This window comes from Acartia tonsa, chromosome 2 (assembly GCF_053477335.1).
Source record: "Acartia tonsa isolate MP-2025a chromosome 2, ASM5347733v1, whole genome shotgun sequence".
Taxonomy (NCBI): domain Eukaryota; kingdom Metazoa; phylum Arthropoda; class Copepoda; order Calanoida; family Acartiidae; genus Acartia; species Acartia tonsa.
Window position 1 is genome coordinate 28352646 of NC_137261.1, and position 17361 is coordinate 28370006.

Here is a 17361-nt window from a genome sequence, read left to right on the forward strand (position 1 = left end):
ATAAAACCTCTCTATATATGATTTATTTAAGGCTGAATTTTCGTGACCTTTGCAAAGCAATTGATGAAAATGGCCATTAATTAACTCCCTTTTGGAGTGGTTTTATGAAGAACATTATAAAAGCAAAGTTGTTCAAAATTAAAAATAAATAATATTTGCTTTTCTTGTCATGATTATGCGGCAACTCCTAGGGGGTGAAAATTGAACTTGAAATTTTTAAATCTAATTTTCTCAAAAAGCCCCCGCTGAAATATTTTGGTTTTACCTGAAATAATCATGGTATTATGTCTATTTTCACCATACATAGGTCCCAGGGCTCGGCACTTACTTTTGTCTTGATTCAATTCTAGCCCACAGTGAACCTAAACTCAACAATTTACATACTTTAAATATAATTTACTTAATTTTGGTGCCTTATTTTACCATTTATTATTGAATGTTATGTTGCTCAATAAAATCAAAGCTTTTCCATCATTTTTACACGAACGTCAGCTATAATTTAATAATATTTATAGCATTGTATTATAGACAGCTTTCCGCGGGTGTTAAAATGAAAAATAAGATTAAAACCAGTTTTGTAATACAATGATATACATGGTTTTTCAGTATGGCTGAGAATCGGTTCTAATCCATCGGATCAACCAATCAAAATTTTTTTTAAAAGATTAGGAAAATTTTCAGACCAAAATATCCTCCCTCCTTTGGTATTCATTCTTGTATCAATCAAATTAAATTCAACCTGTTCATTTTCATTTAGATCTATCATTTTTACAAATAATTGGACCAAAAATATTTATTGTTGATAAAAATAAAACAATCCATAATAGCGAATACGTTAATTTATACATTTAAGTAGCTGAAAGTTTGTCTTTTAAGGTCAAAAATTTCCAAAGAAGCTTAAAGTTAGTCCCGAGCAGATTTAGGCCACCTTAGGTAAAATACAATGCTTTAACAACTAGGTGATATCCAGCTCATACCAATAACGAAATTAATTCGGAAGAAAATCACGAAACCTATACGTGTTTTTCAGCTGTCGTTGGGGGGCAACACATCGTAAAATTGACGACCTCTCCATTTGCCCCCCAAATATTTTTTTAGATTTATTTTGCTTGTTGGTTATACCTTATTCCTGGGTAATATCAATGAATCACTGAATAAAGTAACTCACCTAATTCTAAGTAAATTATATTTAATTTTAACAAATCGGTGAATAAACCTTGTAGTAACTTGTAGTTTTGGTTAGATATAATATTTTTGGATGACAGTATCCAAATTAAATTTTTGTGTAAAAAGATGAAAGGACGGTAGATTTTTTTGATTTTTTTTTACATATTTTATGTTAATATTGTCAACGTCAGTTATTGAGGGAAAGGAATTACCATAGAGATACTAAGCAACATATAATTTTGATTGATCATAATTCTTTCAATAAGAATCAAAGTATTTGAGGCACAAACATATCTGAAATAACATCTACAAAATTATGCCATTTCTAAGGTCTTAAATTCAATAGGATGATAGTACAATATCCATCTAAGTTAGACTCTAATTATTCTGTTATCTATAGGATAACAACAAGAAAATTATATTGGTCTATTCTGGTAAAAAAAGATTAACTTACAAAGCAGCGAAAGGAAGACTTTATCGTAAATTATTTTGGTTTTAATCAATTTCATATAAAATACAATAAAGTAAAGAAAGAGAGAGAAAGTTATTTTATCAGAGAACAATAATCATATATTTAAAAAAAAACAAGCAATAAAGAGAGATATTCAGACAGAAAGACACCAATAGAAGACTCACTAGAAAAAAAATATATCATTTCACAAAATATCCATTAGGTTAGGTTAAAAAATTTCGTTTAAGGTTAGCCTAATGCAAATTTAGTTCTCTGTAAAGTCTAAGTGCTTTGGGTCAGTTAATGGGTGCAAACCTGGTTGGATAGAAGTTCAATGAAACCAGCCTTTTTAGATTTATGTACTTGTGAAAAAAAATATTTAAAGTAAAATTTGTATTTTTATTGTAACTTCTCTACATTTCCATTAAAGTAGACATTCGATAATTTTATGATATTTTTAATGTGTACAAGGGGGGAGGGGTTAAAATGTATAGGATTAATTGCAGAATAAAAGGGGTCATAATTGTAGGGTTAAGGCAAAATAAATGGATGGGGGATTTAATAGATGCTAAATTTTTAAATTGGAGAAAAATATTATACAAATTTTTGGGGATTTTTGAACAAAGCTTTTCTACATCAAGTGTGTGCCCTTCAATCTGTATGTCTTTACGTAACGAAAAGCTCTCATACTAAATCAGGTAGGACATGTTAAAATCATCATTTTTTCTAACTAAAGGGTGTGCAAAAAAATGCGGACATTTTTAAAATTGAAATTGCGCGGCTTGTGTTAATAGTAGAAAATTCTTATGCATATCGTTAGAACCGTTATGAACTCTAGTTTTTGGAAATATAAGAACGAATCCTGTGCTACGTATAGTTAGGGAGCTACGTGGTGCCTTAAAACTTGAATTTTTAAAATGTCCGCATTTTTTTGCACACCCTTTAAGTATAAAGATTTAAATACTATTGAAGTATAATCATAAAAATGTTGCATGTATATTCATTAAATGAATGTAGCATAATTTGCAATAATAATTGCAGAAGGAACCCGTTAATATGTCATTTAAATTGAACTCATTTTCGACTTGTTTGTTTTTGAGAATACTTATCTATAGTAACTGTTCAATTATATTTTTCTTGGAGGGGAGAGGGGGTTGTATAAAATGATATTTATTTTTGGAATTGGGGAAAAGGGGATTAGACATTTGGTTAACACCCCTCTTTATTAGGTCTACCTAAAATTTAAGTGGGGGGGGGGGGGAATCTAGAAAAAAAATAGTTAAAAAATAGTTTGGTTAAAAAAGCCTAGATTTGTCTTGAGACATTAATAGTACAGGTTTTTATAGGAGCTTTTCATAAAATTGTCTTATATGTGATGAGTTGGTTTTAGGCTATTTTCCCCAAATGTGTAGATTCTAGAGGCTATGATTAAATCAAATAAATACTTTATTAGCTGGATGGATAGAATTCGTTTAGAAAGAGCACACAAATTCTTAAACAGAAAATTTTACTCTTTTCATGGAAGCTTGTTTTTTACATTGGGAGGTTTTGGAGCATTTCAAGGAAAGTAATTAAAGAAGAGAAATAGAGAGGGCATGTAACTCTTCCTACGGGTTGGGGACACTGTACCGACTTTCAAATTAGGTCTTTAAATATCAGCCAACAGCGTCAGAAATATAAACACAGCCAAGTCGCTACAAAAGAGTAGAACACAATCTGTTAGCAGACGAAAAGGTTCCGACCACTTGGGCCAGGTAGTTGTCTGGGATATACGTCTATATTTTTACGTTTATTGAAATATAGGGATCTTACTTTTATTTAGAATCTACCTCCATTTTTAAAAAATCTAGAATTTTCCCTAATCCTTTCTTCAATGTTTGATTAATGATATTTTAAAAACCATAAAAACCAAAAATATTTTTATGACCCTTTGGTTATATTTACATATATTTGAAGTAGTAGTGCAGCAACTCTATATGGAGGTTTAAGGCCGTATAGCAGTTTTATTCTTTCTAGTGGGTTATGGTTGTAAGAATATACGTGGATATTATGACAGGGGAAAAATTTTCGTCAACTTAGCCTGCTAATATGAAACTCGGTAATTGGTCAGTTTGTTCATCCAATAGGAAAGGAGAGGACAGGGAAAAGTTAAATGCTTAACAGGCATTTTTTTGGGAAAGCCCTAAAAATATCTTTATCCGGCCAGGGAAACTGATCTGATCTTTTGATAATGGATATTTTAAATCAGGGAGGGAGGGGACATTAGGCTGTTCATTACAGTAGTCCTCAAAGTTTTATAATAACGCTTTCTTAATTGTTGGCTTATCAACTTTTGAGACTTATATTGATTTTTGCTTGTTGGTTCATTAAGTTGAAACCACCAATTCTAATCTACAAATGGTGCAATTTAATGTATCATCATTAGGGATGTACATGATTTTATCGGTCATTGTCTAATCCCTTTAGATCCTTGATTTTACCTTGTATTAATAAAATTAAATACAAACAGAAAAAATACATTTTTCCTAAAAAATCCAAATAAAATTATGAGTAGGCGGATTTTATAAAGGATTTACTTACAAAAAGTTTGGATACGAAATCGTGCGAATTTTAAAAATTAATTTTGCTATTTTATCAATTGCAATATAATTTCTAAAGACTTTTTAAGAATTGCGATGCCTTTTTATGTCTTTATTGAAATCTCAACAACTGCTAGATTTTTTATCCGCTTAGACCAAATAAACTTTAGTTTTGTGTTCAATTAATCAAAACAGGTAGAATTATATCGAGCTTTTTTATCAACTACATGTATGGCATTAAGATTTCTATGGTATGTCTTACATTGATATAATAGAAGCACAAAAGTTTAACGTGTAAAATTGTATCCGTACCGTAATCAGGCCATCTGGGAAAATGTAGCTCCAAAAAAGGAAACTTTTAGATCATTCCTAGCTTACCCTTGAACAAAGCTCAAGAATAAGAATTCTAAAAAAACATTGTATTTAAGATAACCCTGCAAGGTCGTTGAACGGGATCGGGAATGGACAGACATAAAACCTCGAATTAGTACAAATAAGATAAAATTTAGATATTAAAGGATACCTTCATCCCCTCCACACCTTAAAAAAAATTGTGGTGCAATAAAACATTTAAAATTAAATTGTTACCTATTTATTTAAAATTTTACCTCCTCCCCTCAATTTCATCCCTCTCCACTCCAAAATATTTTAATTGTCCTTGTTGACATAAGTAATTACAAATTAATCTTATGTTAACACAGTGCTTTGGGGTTAAATAAATCAAACTTTATCTTCAATTAACCTATCCCTGTCTCTGCATTGAAAAAAGATAAATAAGTGAACAAACAAGAAAATATTTAAATATCCAACGCAGCTTTTCTTGAAACATTCAAAACAAAAAAGTTTAATTATCTAAATTATTTAGATAACATTTAATAATGAAACTTGGGTTTTACAGGTTATTTAAAATTATTATAAATCGAAGAGAATTTAGAAATGAACTAATTGACGTTCAGCAAATGAAAAAATAAAGGCGAGCATTATAGATTATAGAGATGCTACTTTACTTTTTATGATTGCATTAAAATTAAACAAGTTAAATATTGCAATAAACAAAACAATTAAAAATGGAATTCATAGATGACAAATACATAGCTCTTCTGTATTTTGGTTTTATTTGAAGCTTCACAAAAGTCCCTGGATGTTTTTTTAGTTATTTTTCTTACTAAGTCCCTTTAAAAAAACGTTATTAATTTAATCTCTTTAACAAGGGGGACAAATTGATTTTCTTCATATGAAATATTTCTGTCTGATCATAAATCTATATTAGTTATTTATCGCAGCGTATTATACGACAGCTTTCCGCGGATATTAAAATCAAAAATTATATGATGAAACAGTTTGTTAATCTCTGAACTGCCGAAGTCCCGAGCTAAAAAGCTGGTATTAATTTTATGATTTTTATTTTATTATTCATGGAAAATTGTCTGTAATACGATAAAAACATGATCTTTTAGTATGGCAGAGAACAGGATCTAATCCTGCGGATATGAATCGCTTTCGAAACCATACTAGAAAAATTCTTCATGAGATTAATATGTTAATCTGAAAAATTGGGGATTTAGAAAAAATCTTAGACATATTTACTTATTAAATCTTAGTAGCTTCTATATAATTAAAGTATGTCCTTCTGTTAGTTACGTTTTTAGTAAATCCCACATTAAATCCGATTTTATTAAATAGAAAGAATATTGTTTGTTTGTGAAGGAAAGCTTCACATTGGTCCCGGATAGGTGTTATTCCCTTAATTGGATATTTTAGGCTCGGCAGCAATTATAATTAGAAATTGTTATTTCAGTCATACGGAAAAATCATGTATCGTAACGTACTATAGTCAGTTTTCTACGAATGATACAATTAAAATCATAATATTAAAATACCTGTTTTATTAGCTTCGGCCTTTGGCCCCTCGAAGGAAACAAAACTCGTTTTAATCTTATTACTATTCATTTTAATAACCGAGGAAATCTGTCTATAATACGATACGATAAATAACTATAAATGTACAATAATATAAACTTTAATTTACTGGCATTAAAATAGCTTACTATTGTTACGCTACAAACGGATACAATTGTCCTTGCTGCTTATTTGATTTTTTAATACGATAGTTAATAATTTGACAAATACTGTAAGATTAAGATCTATGGAAAATTTAAAAACAAATTATTGCCAACAAGTAATAGGATGTCTGTATAGTTTTTGTGAATGGTAAAAAAATAATGTTAACTAATATAAAAAATATTAAAAAACCCAGAGCACAAGTTTAACATTAAGTTTAAAGAGTTGCTTCGGTTCCATATTATATCTTATTAAAACAGGAATATTGGTTAATTAAATTGAGTGTCCAAAAGTTTCAACCACTGATTGTAATCTACAGTAGCGGTAATTTTGTGTATCATCATTGAGGATGTGCATCAATTTATCGGCCATTGTCTTATCCCTTGGATCCCTAACTAATGTTCATTGAAATGGCGACAATTTTCTTTAACAAGAATCATTCAGTTCCTCTAGCCGAGCTTATTTCTATAAGTAAATGAGAGAGAGAGAGAGAGAGTGAGTTAGGGAGTAGGAGAGAGAAGGAGGGGAAAAAGTGAGTGAGAGAGGGGAGAGCAAGAGAGAGAAAGAGAGAACAAAAAAATATTTAAATACTATGACAGTTAAACAGCAACAAGAAAATTATGGTTTACACAGAATATTCAGACAGACAGACACAGTAAATTCTTGAGTGGAATCACTGCTAAATATATGCATAATATTCAAAGATACGCCCCAGGATTAAGGACTACTTTTCTAAGAAACAAATATAATATTTTCTTTAGTATAATTTATACTTACAACTTTTCGTTCTTGGGGTTGTTTAAGGCTATATTTATAACTTTACCTTAGAAATTTTTGCAAGAATTAGTTGATAGATTACTTCTTGTTGGTGCAATGTTAGTCATCTTTTTTGTATACTAGTTAGTGTTACTTTGTGCCTAGCCCCTGGGTTAAGGCGTTGGAGGTCAGAACATAGCATATAACTACACCTAAACATGTATACAGCTTCCCTGGAAAGAATAGCATAGTCGTACCAGCCATTTCCGAGATTTTTAGCCTCATGACTGTTTGTATAAATATTTATTCCTATCTGTCGTTTTTTTTTTATCTAATATTCAACGCACAATTTAGGATAGGGACATACATTAAGTGATTTTAATTAATTTAGATTTTTTAATGCTTCATTTTATAAACTATATATATATGTATGTATATGTTTAAAATACAGTGTGGTGTGAATTAGGGTCACAAGTATATATATTTGCAAATTTAATAGCACGACTTTTTTCCTGGAGTTCTCTCTGTGAATTGCATACCAAACCTCTCAAAAAATGGTCTCATTATTATAATGTCCTTATATTCACCATTTTTTTATTAAACTCATATAGTTCACGAAAATGTCATCTATCTAACATTTATCTAAAAAAAGAAAGTCGAAAAAATGCCAGCCAAGACCACTTCTTATCAAAGCATTATAGTCGACATAAACCAATGAAATAGCATGTCTATATAATGCCAAGTATATAATATTGTTACTGTATTATGTTTATACAGGGATAAGGGATAGAAAACCTGGCCATAAATTAGGTCTCGGCCTGGTTTTGAAAGGGATCATGCAACTTTTACCATTTGCCTAATTTAATGACCTTACTGGCGGACGGCTCATATTGGCTACCGCTCTAAACCAATAGTGTTCTGTGATTTGGGCTTGTTTTGTATCAACCAATCACCAATTGGCGGAAATTTTAGAAGCAGACAACTCTAGAAAAAATAATGATTTGTCTGCTACGAAAAAATAAATATAAATGGTGTTAGATCACATTAGCTTAATTATTAAATCTGCTTAGAGTTAAACATTAAAAAAGGGCCATATAGAAAAAAACAAAAATAACGGGATTATTTTTTTGGAAAGAAGGTAGCTACGAATTTTCATTTGGTAGTTTATAAATTAGATGTTGTATTTTGAATTTTAAAAATTTAATACAGAATTGATACAACACCTTAACCCTAATTTATGTACAATACAACACAGTACAGATATATCATTACATTATAGTATCCAAAGAACTTGATAGAATGTTACCCAAGTGCATATTTATTTATTTATTTTGAATTTTAATTAGCAATGAAATTTTCAAATAAAATTTTTACTCATCATTAAAATGCAAATAATACAAACTAAAATCTGTCTGAGGGAAACCCAACGATAGCTTTCTGACAGTTCAAATTACCAAAGTAAAAGATAAAAAAATTTTGGGAGAGAAAAAACTTCATTTTGACAAAAGCCATTAATATATAGGTTTATAAAAAGTTATGTTTTTTACTTTAAACTAGCTACCTGAATTTGATTCTATACTTTATCTACACACACACACAGCTTTTTCATTAGCGTTTGGGACGAACCACTGCGCCATCCCAAAACTGGTTTATTAGGCCTAGGCTTGAAATAGGCCTGAAATAATATTTTCCTACGTTTCCCATCCCTTATCCCTGTGTTTATAAGATAACAGCACAGAATTACTGAATCTATGTCCCTGTGTTTTTAGAGCTGATAGCATTCAAATATTTTGAAGGTGAAGATCGAACATAACTTTTTCTAATTCATGGATTTAGGGATAAGGAATGATGATTCTATATATAAACTACAAAAAGAAGGATTTTTTATGGTGTAAAATAAATGTTTTGAGTCTGTAAATATGTATTTTTTTGCATAATGTAAACCAACCATTAAATGTAAAGCTCAATCGATTCAGTGGTTAGCAAGATCTTAATGAACAAACAAAAAAAACTTACTACTTTATGTAATAGGATATAAATAAGTTAATACGGACATATCCTATTTATATTGCAGCTGCTCTCGTCATAATACAACACCTTTTCTTCATCTGCCCCATCCCTGTATCCAATTTTAGTAGTTTTTTCAAAATCGTACCATCCCTTAATCCATGGTTTTCATTCTTTATTTATTCATAAATTTCCAATGTCAATGAAGTCTTTTTTTCATGGGCGAAATCAACCACGTCGAATTTGGGTTCTGAGAGAGGGAGGACTTGTGTGTAACTCCCCCCACCCATTAAAAAAAAATGGAATAAGTAATTTTTTACGATGCTTTTCTAGCCCTCGTTTAAAAAAGGTAGAAATAGAGGGACTTGGGAAGAGAGCGATTATTTCTTATCGCATCCTATTATAAGCAGCTTTCCGCGTACAATGAAATAAAATTATAGATTTAAACCATTTTTGTAATAATTCAATGATGTTCATTTTAATATTAGTGAAATTGTCTGTAATACTATTGCTATACATGATTTTTCAGTATGGCAGGTATTCATCCGTTTCGAAGCCATACTGGAAAAGAAATTACCCCACCCTTAAAAATAAGCTGTACGCCCATTCTCTTGTCAATGATGTTAAGTTGATAGTATCGGATAGAGTTCTTACAAACTTACACAAAAGTAATTGTTTGTGCGTTAATTCTACAAAAATTTTACAGTAGTGCATCAATTTTTTAATGCGGACAACTCTTTATTTTCACGACCATTCTATGGAAGTCCTAACAGTGTATTGTAATGAGTTGCGTCTGTTTTAAGCCAAGGTTCCCACCTACTATTAATGTCGCGTACCTGACATAGTAGCAATAAGAACCATTTATACTTCTTTAGATAAGACGTAGTGTGATAAGTCGAAAATTGAACCTATCACCTAAGCTGATACGCTACGTGCTAAGCCACGGTCGCAGGTACCATAATATCATACATGCCATTTATAAATCAAAGTTTAATGTTCTTTTCCTTGTTATACTGTATTACAGTTCAATTTTCTTTTTCTTTTTATACTGTATTACAGTTTATTGTTCTTTTCCTTTTTATACTGTATTACAATTTAATGTTATTTTTCTTGTTAAACTGTATAACAATTTAATTTTTTCTTTCTTTTTACACTGTATTACAATTTAATGTTCTTTTCCTTTTTTATACTGTATTATAATTCTAACAGGGAGGTGTGTAGGGTGTACACAATCCACCTCCCCCCCCCCCTCCTCACCTTGAGGCTAATATCCGCTGTCAAATCTCTGTGAACACACAATGTTTCATAATATTTGCCTCACTGTAAAAATACTCAAAGATTTGATAGGAATGTCTGCGTGCGTGTGTCTGTTTTCATTCAAATTGCCGTTTCCTAGATCTTTCAGGACACGAAAATGACAGTATTGTTAATCTTGTTAAACGTGCTGTTATACGGATGTAAATTTTGATATAGCTTAAAAGATAAAAACTCAGATATGTTGATATTTGAGCAAGACTCGCGCCAATAATAGTTATACATCTTGTTATAGACAGTTTTCCGCGGATAGTAAAAGGAAACATTTAAATATTAAACCAGATTTGTTAACCTGAGGGGCCTTAAAGGTTTTAGGCTATGTTTTAATGCTAGGGGCACTGCTAGTAGATAGAAATAGTGGTAGATAGGTTTTTCAACAATTTACTGGCCTATAAAAAATATAATGAATATAAAACTCACGAAACCTAGCAACTGTAAAGAATATAGAATTGTATTATTTAGATTAGCTTCCTTTAGCTACTTATAATTAGCTCTTTATATTTAGACTAACGGATACGCCCCTAGAGGCCTCTTTTCTAAGGGCCATTTCTCTTCGGAGGATGGGGGTACCCTCCCCCGAAATAGATATAACCCTTCTGAGAACCTATGAGAAGCTATCCTGTAAAAGGCGAGATCATTCAGAACTGACAGACAGACAGAGATCCTGTTACTTTATTATAAGGATTTCTGTAAACTATGTAATTTTGACAAAATTAACATTATTCATAACAAGGACAACAATCTCCCATATAAGAGATCAGACGTCAATTGTAAATGTAGACAGAGAAAAAAATCTTTGAAAGTTTAAATTGTATTGTATCAAAATGTTATTCTAACTAAATAGAATCATTATGAAATACATTGTATTTCTTAAAACCTCTTCTTATTCCTATAGATTTCTTTTCATAATTCTTTTTATGTTTCAGGTTTGTATCTATAAGATCAATAGTTCTTAAACGGTGAAAGTGCGAAAAACCTTTGTTCGAACAAGGTAAAGCTTCCCTGAAAGTTGTGTAATGATAAGTACAGTCCTTTATGAGATATCGGTAGACAGACATGCATATAGCTTCCTACTATTTTTAAATGGGGTCTAACATAGTAAAATTTCCTTTACCTTAAAAAAAAATATTTTTTTCCAGCAAAAATTGGAGAATCTTCAGTAGTAGAGAGAAAAATAACATATATATAAACTTCATAAAGACAGACAGGCGGACCAAGTCAGCTATAAAGTAGTTTCCCTTAAAATAACGTTGCTACCAATAATTTATGACAATATATTTTTCTAATGAATTATTCACGCAACCTCTTTACAAATTTTATCATTTTATTTTCTTGAAAATAAATTTACTGGGTTTATAAACCATGGGTCTAAACAATTTCCCAACATAAAGTCATGTCTATTTTATGCTGTGTCATACTTTACTGTCAATGTTTAATCAAAAACATTGTTAGCTTTTGTATTCTATGCTCTAGAAGCTCTAAAAAGAGACGGTAAGACAATCGAACATTATGGACATGCTCACATTTCTTAGGCCTTGATTATAGAGATTGTTTGCTTAAAATGCTGTAACTTGTTGTCCTATGAATCATTGTAAAAAAATATCCAACGAATATGATAATTATATCTTATAAACTGTGCCAGCATGCCTTGAATCGACTTTCTGGTAAAGATTATAGAGTTGTTTCGCTTTTATATATAACTTATAGGAATCGTTAGGCTACATTTGGATCCATAGAACAATTCTAGCATGTCTAAATTAACTATAATAGCTATCCGTTACGTACAGACGTAAAGATCTTAATTATAGAAAAGCTTCGCATTTAAAAATATTATCTATCAAAACACAAAAATAATATATAAGAAATAAATACAAAAAAATCATTTCATCTTTTTATTTTTTCAAAAATGCACAATTTCAATAAACTTAAAATAATTTTAATTTAATTTAGAAATAATTATAACAGACAATAAATTAAAGCTTTTTAAATTTCTTTGGGAGCAGTAGACTAGAATTTTCAATCCAAATTTCTTCCGTGGATTTTTTGTTTAATTTTCACAGATTTATTCTTTTTCATCAAGTTCTTGAACTTTTCCTCGTAAAGTGTTCTGGGGGGCTGGTGATAAAAATCCTAGGGTCACGAAAAAAGCATCAGATTTCCCCCCTTTTCAATAACTCTCCATTTCTCGGTAGATGTGGGGTGCCTTTTTTGACACTGCATAAAAATTCAATGTCACATGTAAGATTTTTACTCTCTGTAAGTTTTTAATGTTCTTCATGATGTTTTTTTTTCACTATTAATCATGTGATTATGTGTGTTTTTGAGTATTTTCATTTCAAGACTTTTTAGTATCACCATTTGATATAGTATTTTTTTTAATAGCAAAGCTACTCTATAATCAAACATAGAAATAACTTTCATATTTCTGACAGAATTTAGAGTACCGCTCTACGAGGCTGGCTTGGATGGCCCTTGCGCCCATATCTGTCAGGGCATGACTGTGTACAGGTACATTAGGTAGGCCCACTTGGTGCATGCTTCCCCGTGGAACTGTCGGCGGCTTGACCGGTGCCATAAGTGTCGGCGCCCGCCGGATCACCAGTCGAAATTGTTCAGGATCAAGCCAGCTGTCCTGAACGGCCAAAGGACGGTCTTCATAGTTGAGCTTACGCTCATAAGATTGGGTACTGCAAGCCTCATATACACAAAATTTATGAACCGGAAAAGTTTCTAGATTATAGCAGTGTAATAAAATTCTAATAACATCCTCAACTGTTGTCTCTTCAGAAATTAAAAGGCTTTTATATTGACTATCAGCACAAAGAACACTGTCGTGGATACGGACCAAGCCGCCTTTCTTCATCTGCAGGGTGAAGCGGCACTCGCCCCAGGGATTGCACAGCGACAGCTCGGCCGGCCGCGAATCTTCGTCAAGCACCAGGGTGCGGCTGACGGGGCCGCCGTTTTTGTTGATGACAACGTCCATGGTTAGGTAGAACAGTTTTGGGTCGCGGTGCTTCATCTTAAACTTGGATAGCAGCTGCCATATGACTTCCCGAGCCCGTGTGGCTTGCGACACACACAGAGTTTTGTATTCTATATCTGGTCGCAAACAGGAGGCAAAGATCTTAATGGACACGCGGCCGTTAGGCCCACTGCGGCCACTGGGACTTGCGGATGAGGTTGAAAGAAAACTGGATGGTTCATTGGAGCTGCTACAGGCGGAGGAATTCCGCGACATTTCGCTGTTCACCGCCATCTTGGCAGCTCTGTGGCGGGGTAGCGGTGACACACCGCCGAGTCCTGTGCTACCCGCACTACTGGTGGAGGCAAAACTTGCGTCAAACGACACTTCGCTGCCGCTACTCTGAGAACACTCTAGGCTGGACAGACTAGCAGACATGGCATTGTGGATCTGCGGTGAATTTACCGCACTTAAACGGCCGCTGCCTGGCGAATTCTGGCCGCGGGTCAATGTGTGACAATGTTTTAACATTGTGAGGTACTAGGTTTGAGTCCTGGAACTTTAATAACTCGTTCATTGATCATGGGATCATCACTTTTATTGTTTTTAAAAATAGTATCTTCAATTATTAAATTCACTTTATCAAACTTCAAAGAAATGAATTTCTGTTAATATAATCTCTAATCAATGTAAATCAAAGAACAGATTGTCTGTAGGTGTTTCTGACACAATGAACATGAGAAAACTGACGGACGGATTGAAAGAATAATCTTTCTTTGGAGTAAAGGTGAGCTTTACCTGCGGAGCGGGGAGGGGGGTGAAAGGGAGAGGGGCTCGGTTCATCCGGTGTAGCGAAAACACGGAGTTGAAATAGGGGATAGGGTGGGGGGATTTGCGCTCCATCTATCAAATCTCAGAGCACAGAGAGGGGTGAGTAAACAGGAGGAGGAGTGAGAAATTTGGGGTATAAAGGATGACAAAAAAGGGGAGAGCAAAAGGCAGCCGGTTACTTTAATTATGAAGGGTAGTGCTTGGGGGGATTTAAGGGGAAGATTCACAAGTGACATAAAGGGAATGGGGGCTTAATTATGGGGGAAATCATGCAAAGTATCGGGTGACGTGAAAGGTGGAGGGGGGGGGGGGGGGGTGACGTGAAAGGTACATCCTAAGTAACATGAACACATTACATATAACTTTACAGATCTAAGAGAGGTACTTTTTTTCTGAAAATGAAAATTAATTTTTCTTTAGTCACAAACATAATAAGATTCTGTTTTAGGTAGCTTTAAAATCTTAATTGAACAAATACTTTGCAGATAAAAATTCAATCCACAAGGGAATAAAAAAAGTATTATGGGAGAAAAAGGTTTGAGGAATTTTTATAAAAAGAGGTTTCTATTTTTCTATTTTTTTTCTTTTTACACACTTGGGAATTAGCAACAAGAAAATTTATGTATATTCGTAGCGTAGCAATAAATATAACAGTTTTTACTTTTTGAAAATCAATAAATTACAGTTAATGTAAAAGTCATTTACAGCTTCATATTATAGACAGCTGTCCGCTGATATCAAAATGGAATAATTTGTTAGCCCCGAGGGGCTGAAAGCCCAGGCTAACAAAACTGATATTAATATTATCATTTTTAGTTTAATATTCGTGGAAAGTTGACTGTAATACGATGCTATACATGAATTTTCAGTATGGCTTTAATCCAGAAAATATTAATCGGTTTCGAAGCCATACTATGAATTTAGTTAGCCAGTTTCCCTAACCTATTTGGATGTATTGATGTTTGGACATCCGATAAAAAAAATGAAAATGTTGTTGATTTATTTTTTCTTTCGAATACATGAACCTACCCTATGTACCTACCCTATGTATATTGTATACATGATTTCATATAAGCTTATGTCGCGTTAGGGGGGGGGGTGCAGGAGAAAGGGGGTGGGAATTAAAAGGTCTCCCAGTGCAAGACGCGTGTTTATTGGGGAGGGGGGGGGGGGGGGGGGCTTATTGTTATTGACTTCTGAAAGGAAATGAAAATAGCGAAATTTGAAGAAGTATATATCCATATGTCTCAAAAGCTATCTATCTATCTTTCTTTTACTATACATCTGCTTTATAGCTATCTATCTAAATTGAATTTTGAAGAAATATGTATCTAGCTATCTAATTATCTTTCTATCCATCTGTTATATATTTTTCAATTAAAATTTGAAGAAATATATGTATCTATCTTTCTAACTTCCATTTTACCCTCTGCTATTTAAGGATCAAGAAATATATAGAATATACATATTTGTATGGGTTCTCCATTTTTTGTGAAGTTTCGCATAACCTCTGAGATGTTTGTTTTGGTATTTTATCCCTTAAACAAAGTCTATGTATGGTTTTAGTCTATTTGTCTGCTCCCTCCCTCTTACTTCGAATAGAGATCCCCTAGATACTAGGGGCAAAGCCACCAGAAATGAATATACCAAATTTAGAGAATCGTTTTTCTCAATAATTAATGGAAAAAATAAAAACCTATAATTTAGAATTGATAAGGGATTAAAAAATATATCCATAAGTAGCGCAGCATCAAGGGATTAAAAATATTGATTAAATATATAATTAAATTCTTACTAGGTGATAAAATAAATAATATTCATTTGAATAAGAGGAACCTTTTTATTTATATTTATTAGTGCAGCTACCATTTAACTTATGAATCTTAAGGTATATGATAAGACAATGGACAATAAGAACACCCCTAATTGTTATAAACAAAATTACCACGTCAGAAAATAGAATTTAGGTAAAATTTAGGTTTTTACACAATGGGCTTGTACAACCAATCGGAGTTGAATAAAAAAGTTATGAGAAAAAATATAATATTTTTTTTTATTTCAAGAAAAAACCTAAAATAAAAAACAAAAATTCTCTTTTTTGAAATAAACAAAATATTGGACTTTACCTTCAAGGGAATAAATCAGAAAGTGTAAAGATTCCGCTAAATTTAGAGACAATAAGGGGTGTAAATCCGCCCCCTCCCTCCCACAAAATTAATAAAATGGGATGGAACGTAGAATGAGAATATTAATAAGTAGCGCAGCTTAAAATATATTCTATTGTTTACAATAAAAGCATTTATTGGTCAATTTGGATAAAAAAAAAATTATTAAATATTTATCTATGTACTAAAGTAACAAGATGTCTGTGTGTGTCTGTCTGTACCGAAGAATCTTGCTAACCGCAAAACAGATATGGTTCTCCATTACAATGTAGCTTCTCATTGGTCATGGGAATGTTTATAACTAGTTTCTTATAGGGACCACCACTCTTTTAAGAGAAAGAAAAAAAATTCCTTTAAAACTAAAAAAAGTGGGGACTGGGGTCGACTACTCCCTCACCCTTAAAAGCCCCTTGATTTTTAAAGTATATTGTAAAAAAGATTTAATATTTGAAAGTTAGTATCTCTAAAAGAACTGATTAACCAGAGCTTTCTAGTGAAGATTCGTCTTGGTCTACCAGTCAGGACAAAGAGACAAATTAATGTTTATATGCTTTTTGATTTTTAAGGCGGATGAAATCATTTCCTGTTTTTTTCATATTTTTTTGTTTTGTTTTTCATTCATTTCCTTCATAGACTTTTGTTAATAAATGGATATCATATATACGTGGATATATTGACAGGGAAAAATTTTTCATCAATTTAGGTTGCTAACATGGACCTCCTTTATTGGGCAGTTCGTTGATATAGAAGGAGGTGAAGGATTATATTATTTTGGCCAGCTTCAAGCATCACTTTATTAGAGTACATGAAAATTCGGTGCAACATCCAAGTAATAATAAATCGATTGTTGGATAGAAAATCAAGGGTTTATTGATAGATCAAAGAAAGACAAATTCCAATCCTTTTCCTAGGAGTCCTAAATGCCCTTTCAGTATTTTGTGTCATTCTTTTTTTTAACATAAGCAGTGACGTGCATAGAAATTTGCCAGAGAGGATGTAAGACTTTATAGGAAAATAAAAGGGAAGATATTTAATAAAATTTTTTTTTTTTAGGTGGGTGTTGAC

General features: G+C 32.2%; 1 protein-coding gene across 1 annotated transcript; it reads right to left on the minus strand.

Moving 5' to 3' along the window:
- Positions 1-12224: 12224 nt before the first annotated feature.
- Positions 12225-14041, minus strand: LOC145308777 (uncharacterized). The gene has a single exon (XM_080150293.1). It carries the CDS (start codon positions 13829-13831, stop codon positions 12734-12736), a length of 1098 nt encoding a protein of 365 aa, XP_080006419.1. The 5' UTR covers positions 13832-14041; the 3' UTR covers positions 12225-12733.
- Between the last annotated feature and the right edge of the window lie 3320 nt (positions 14042-17361).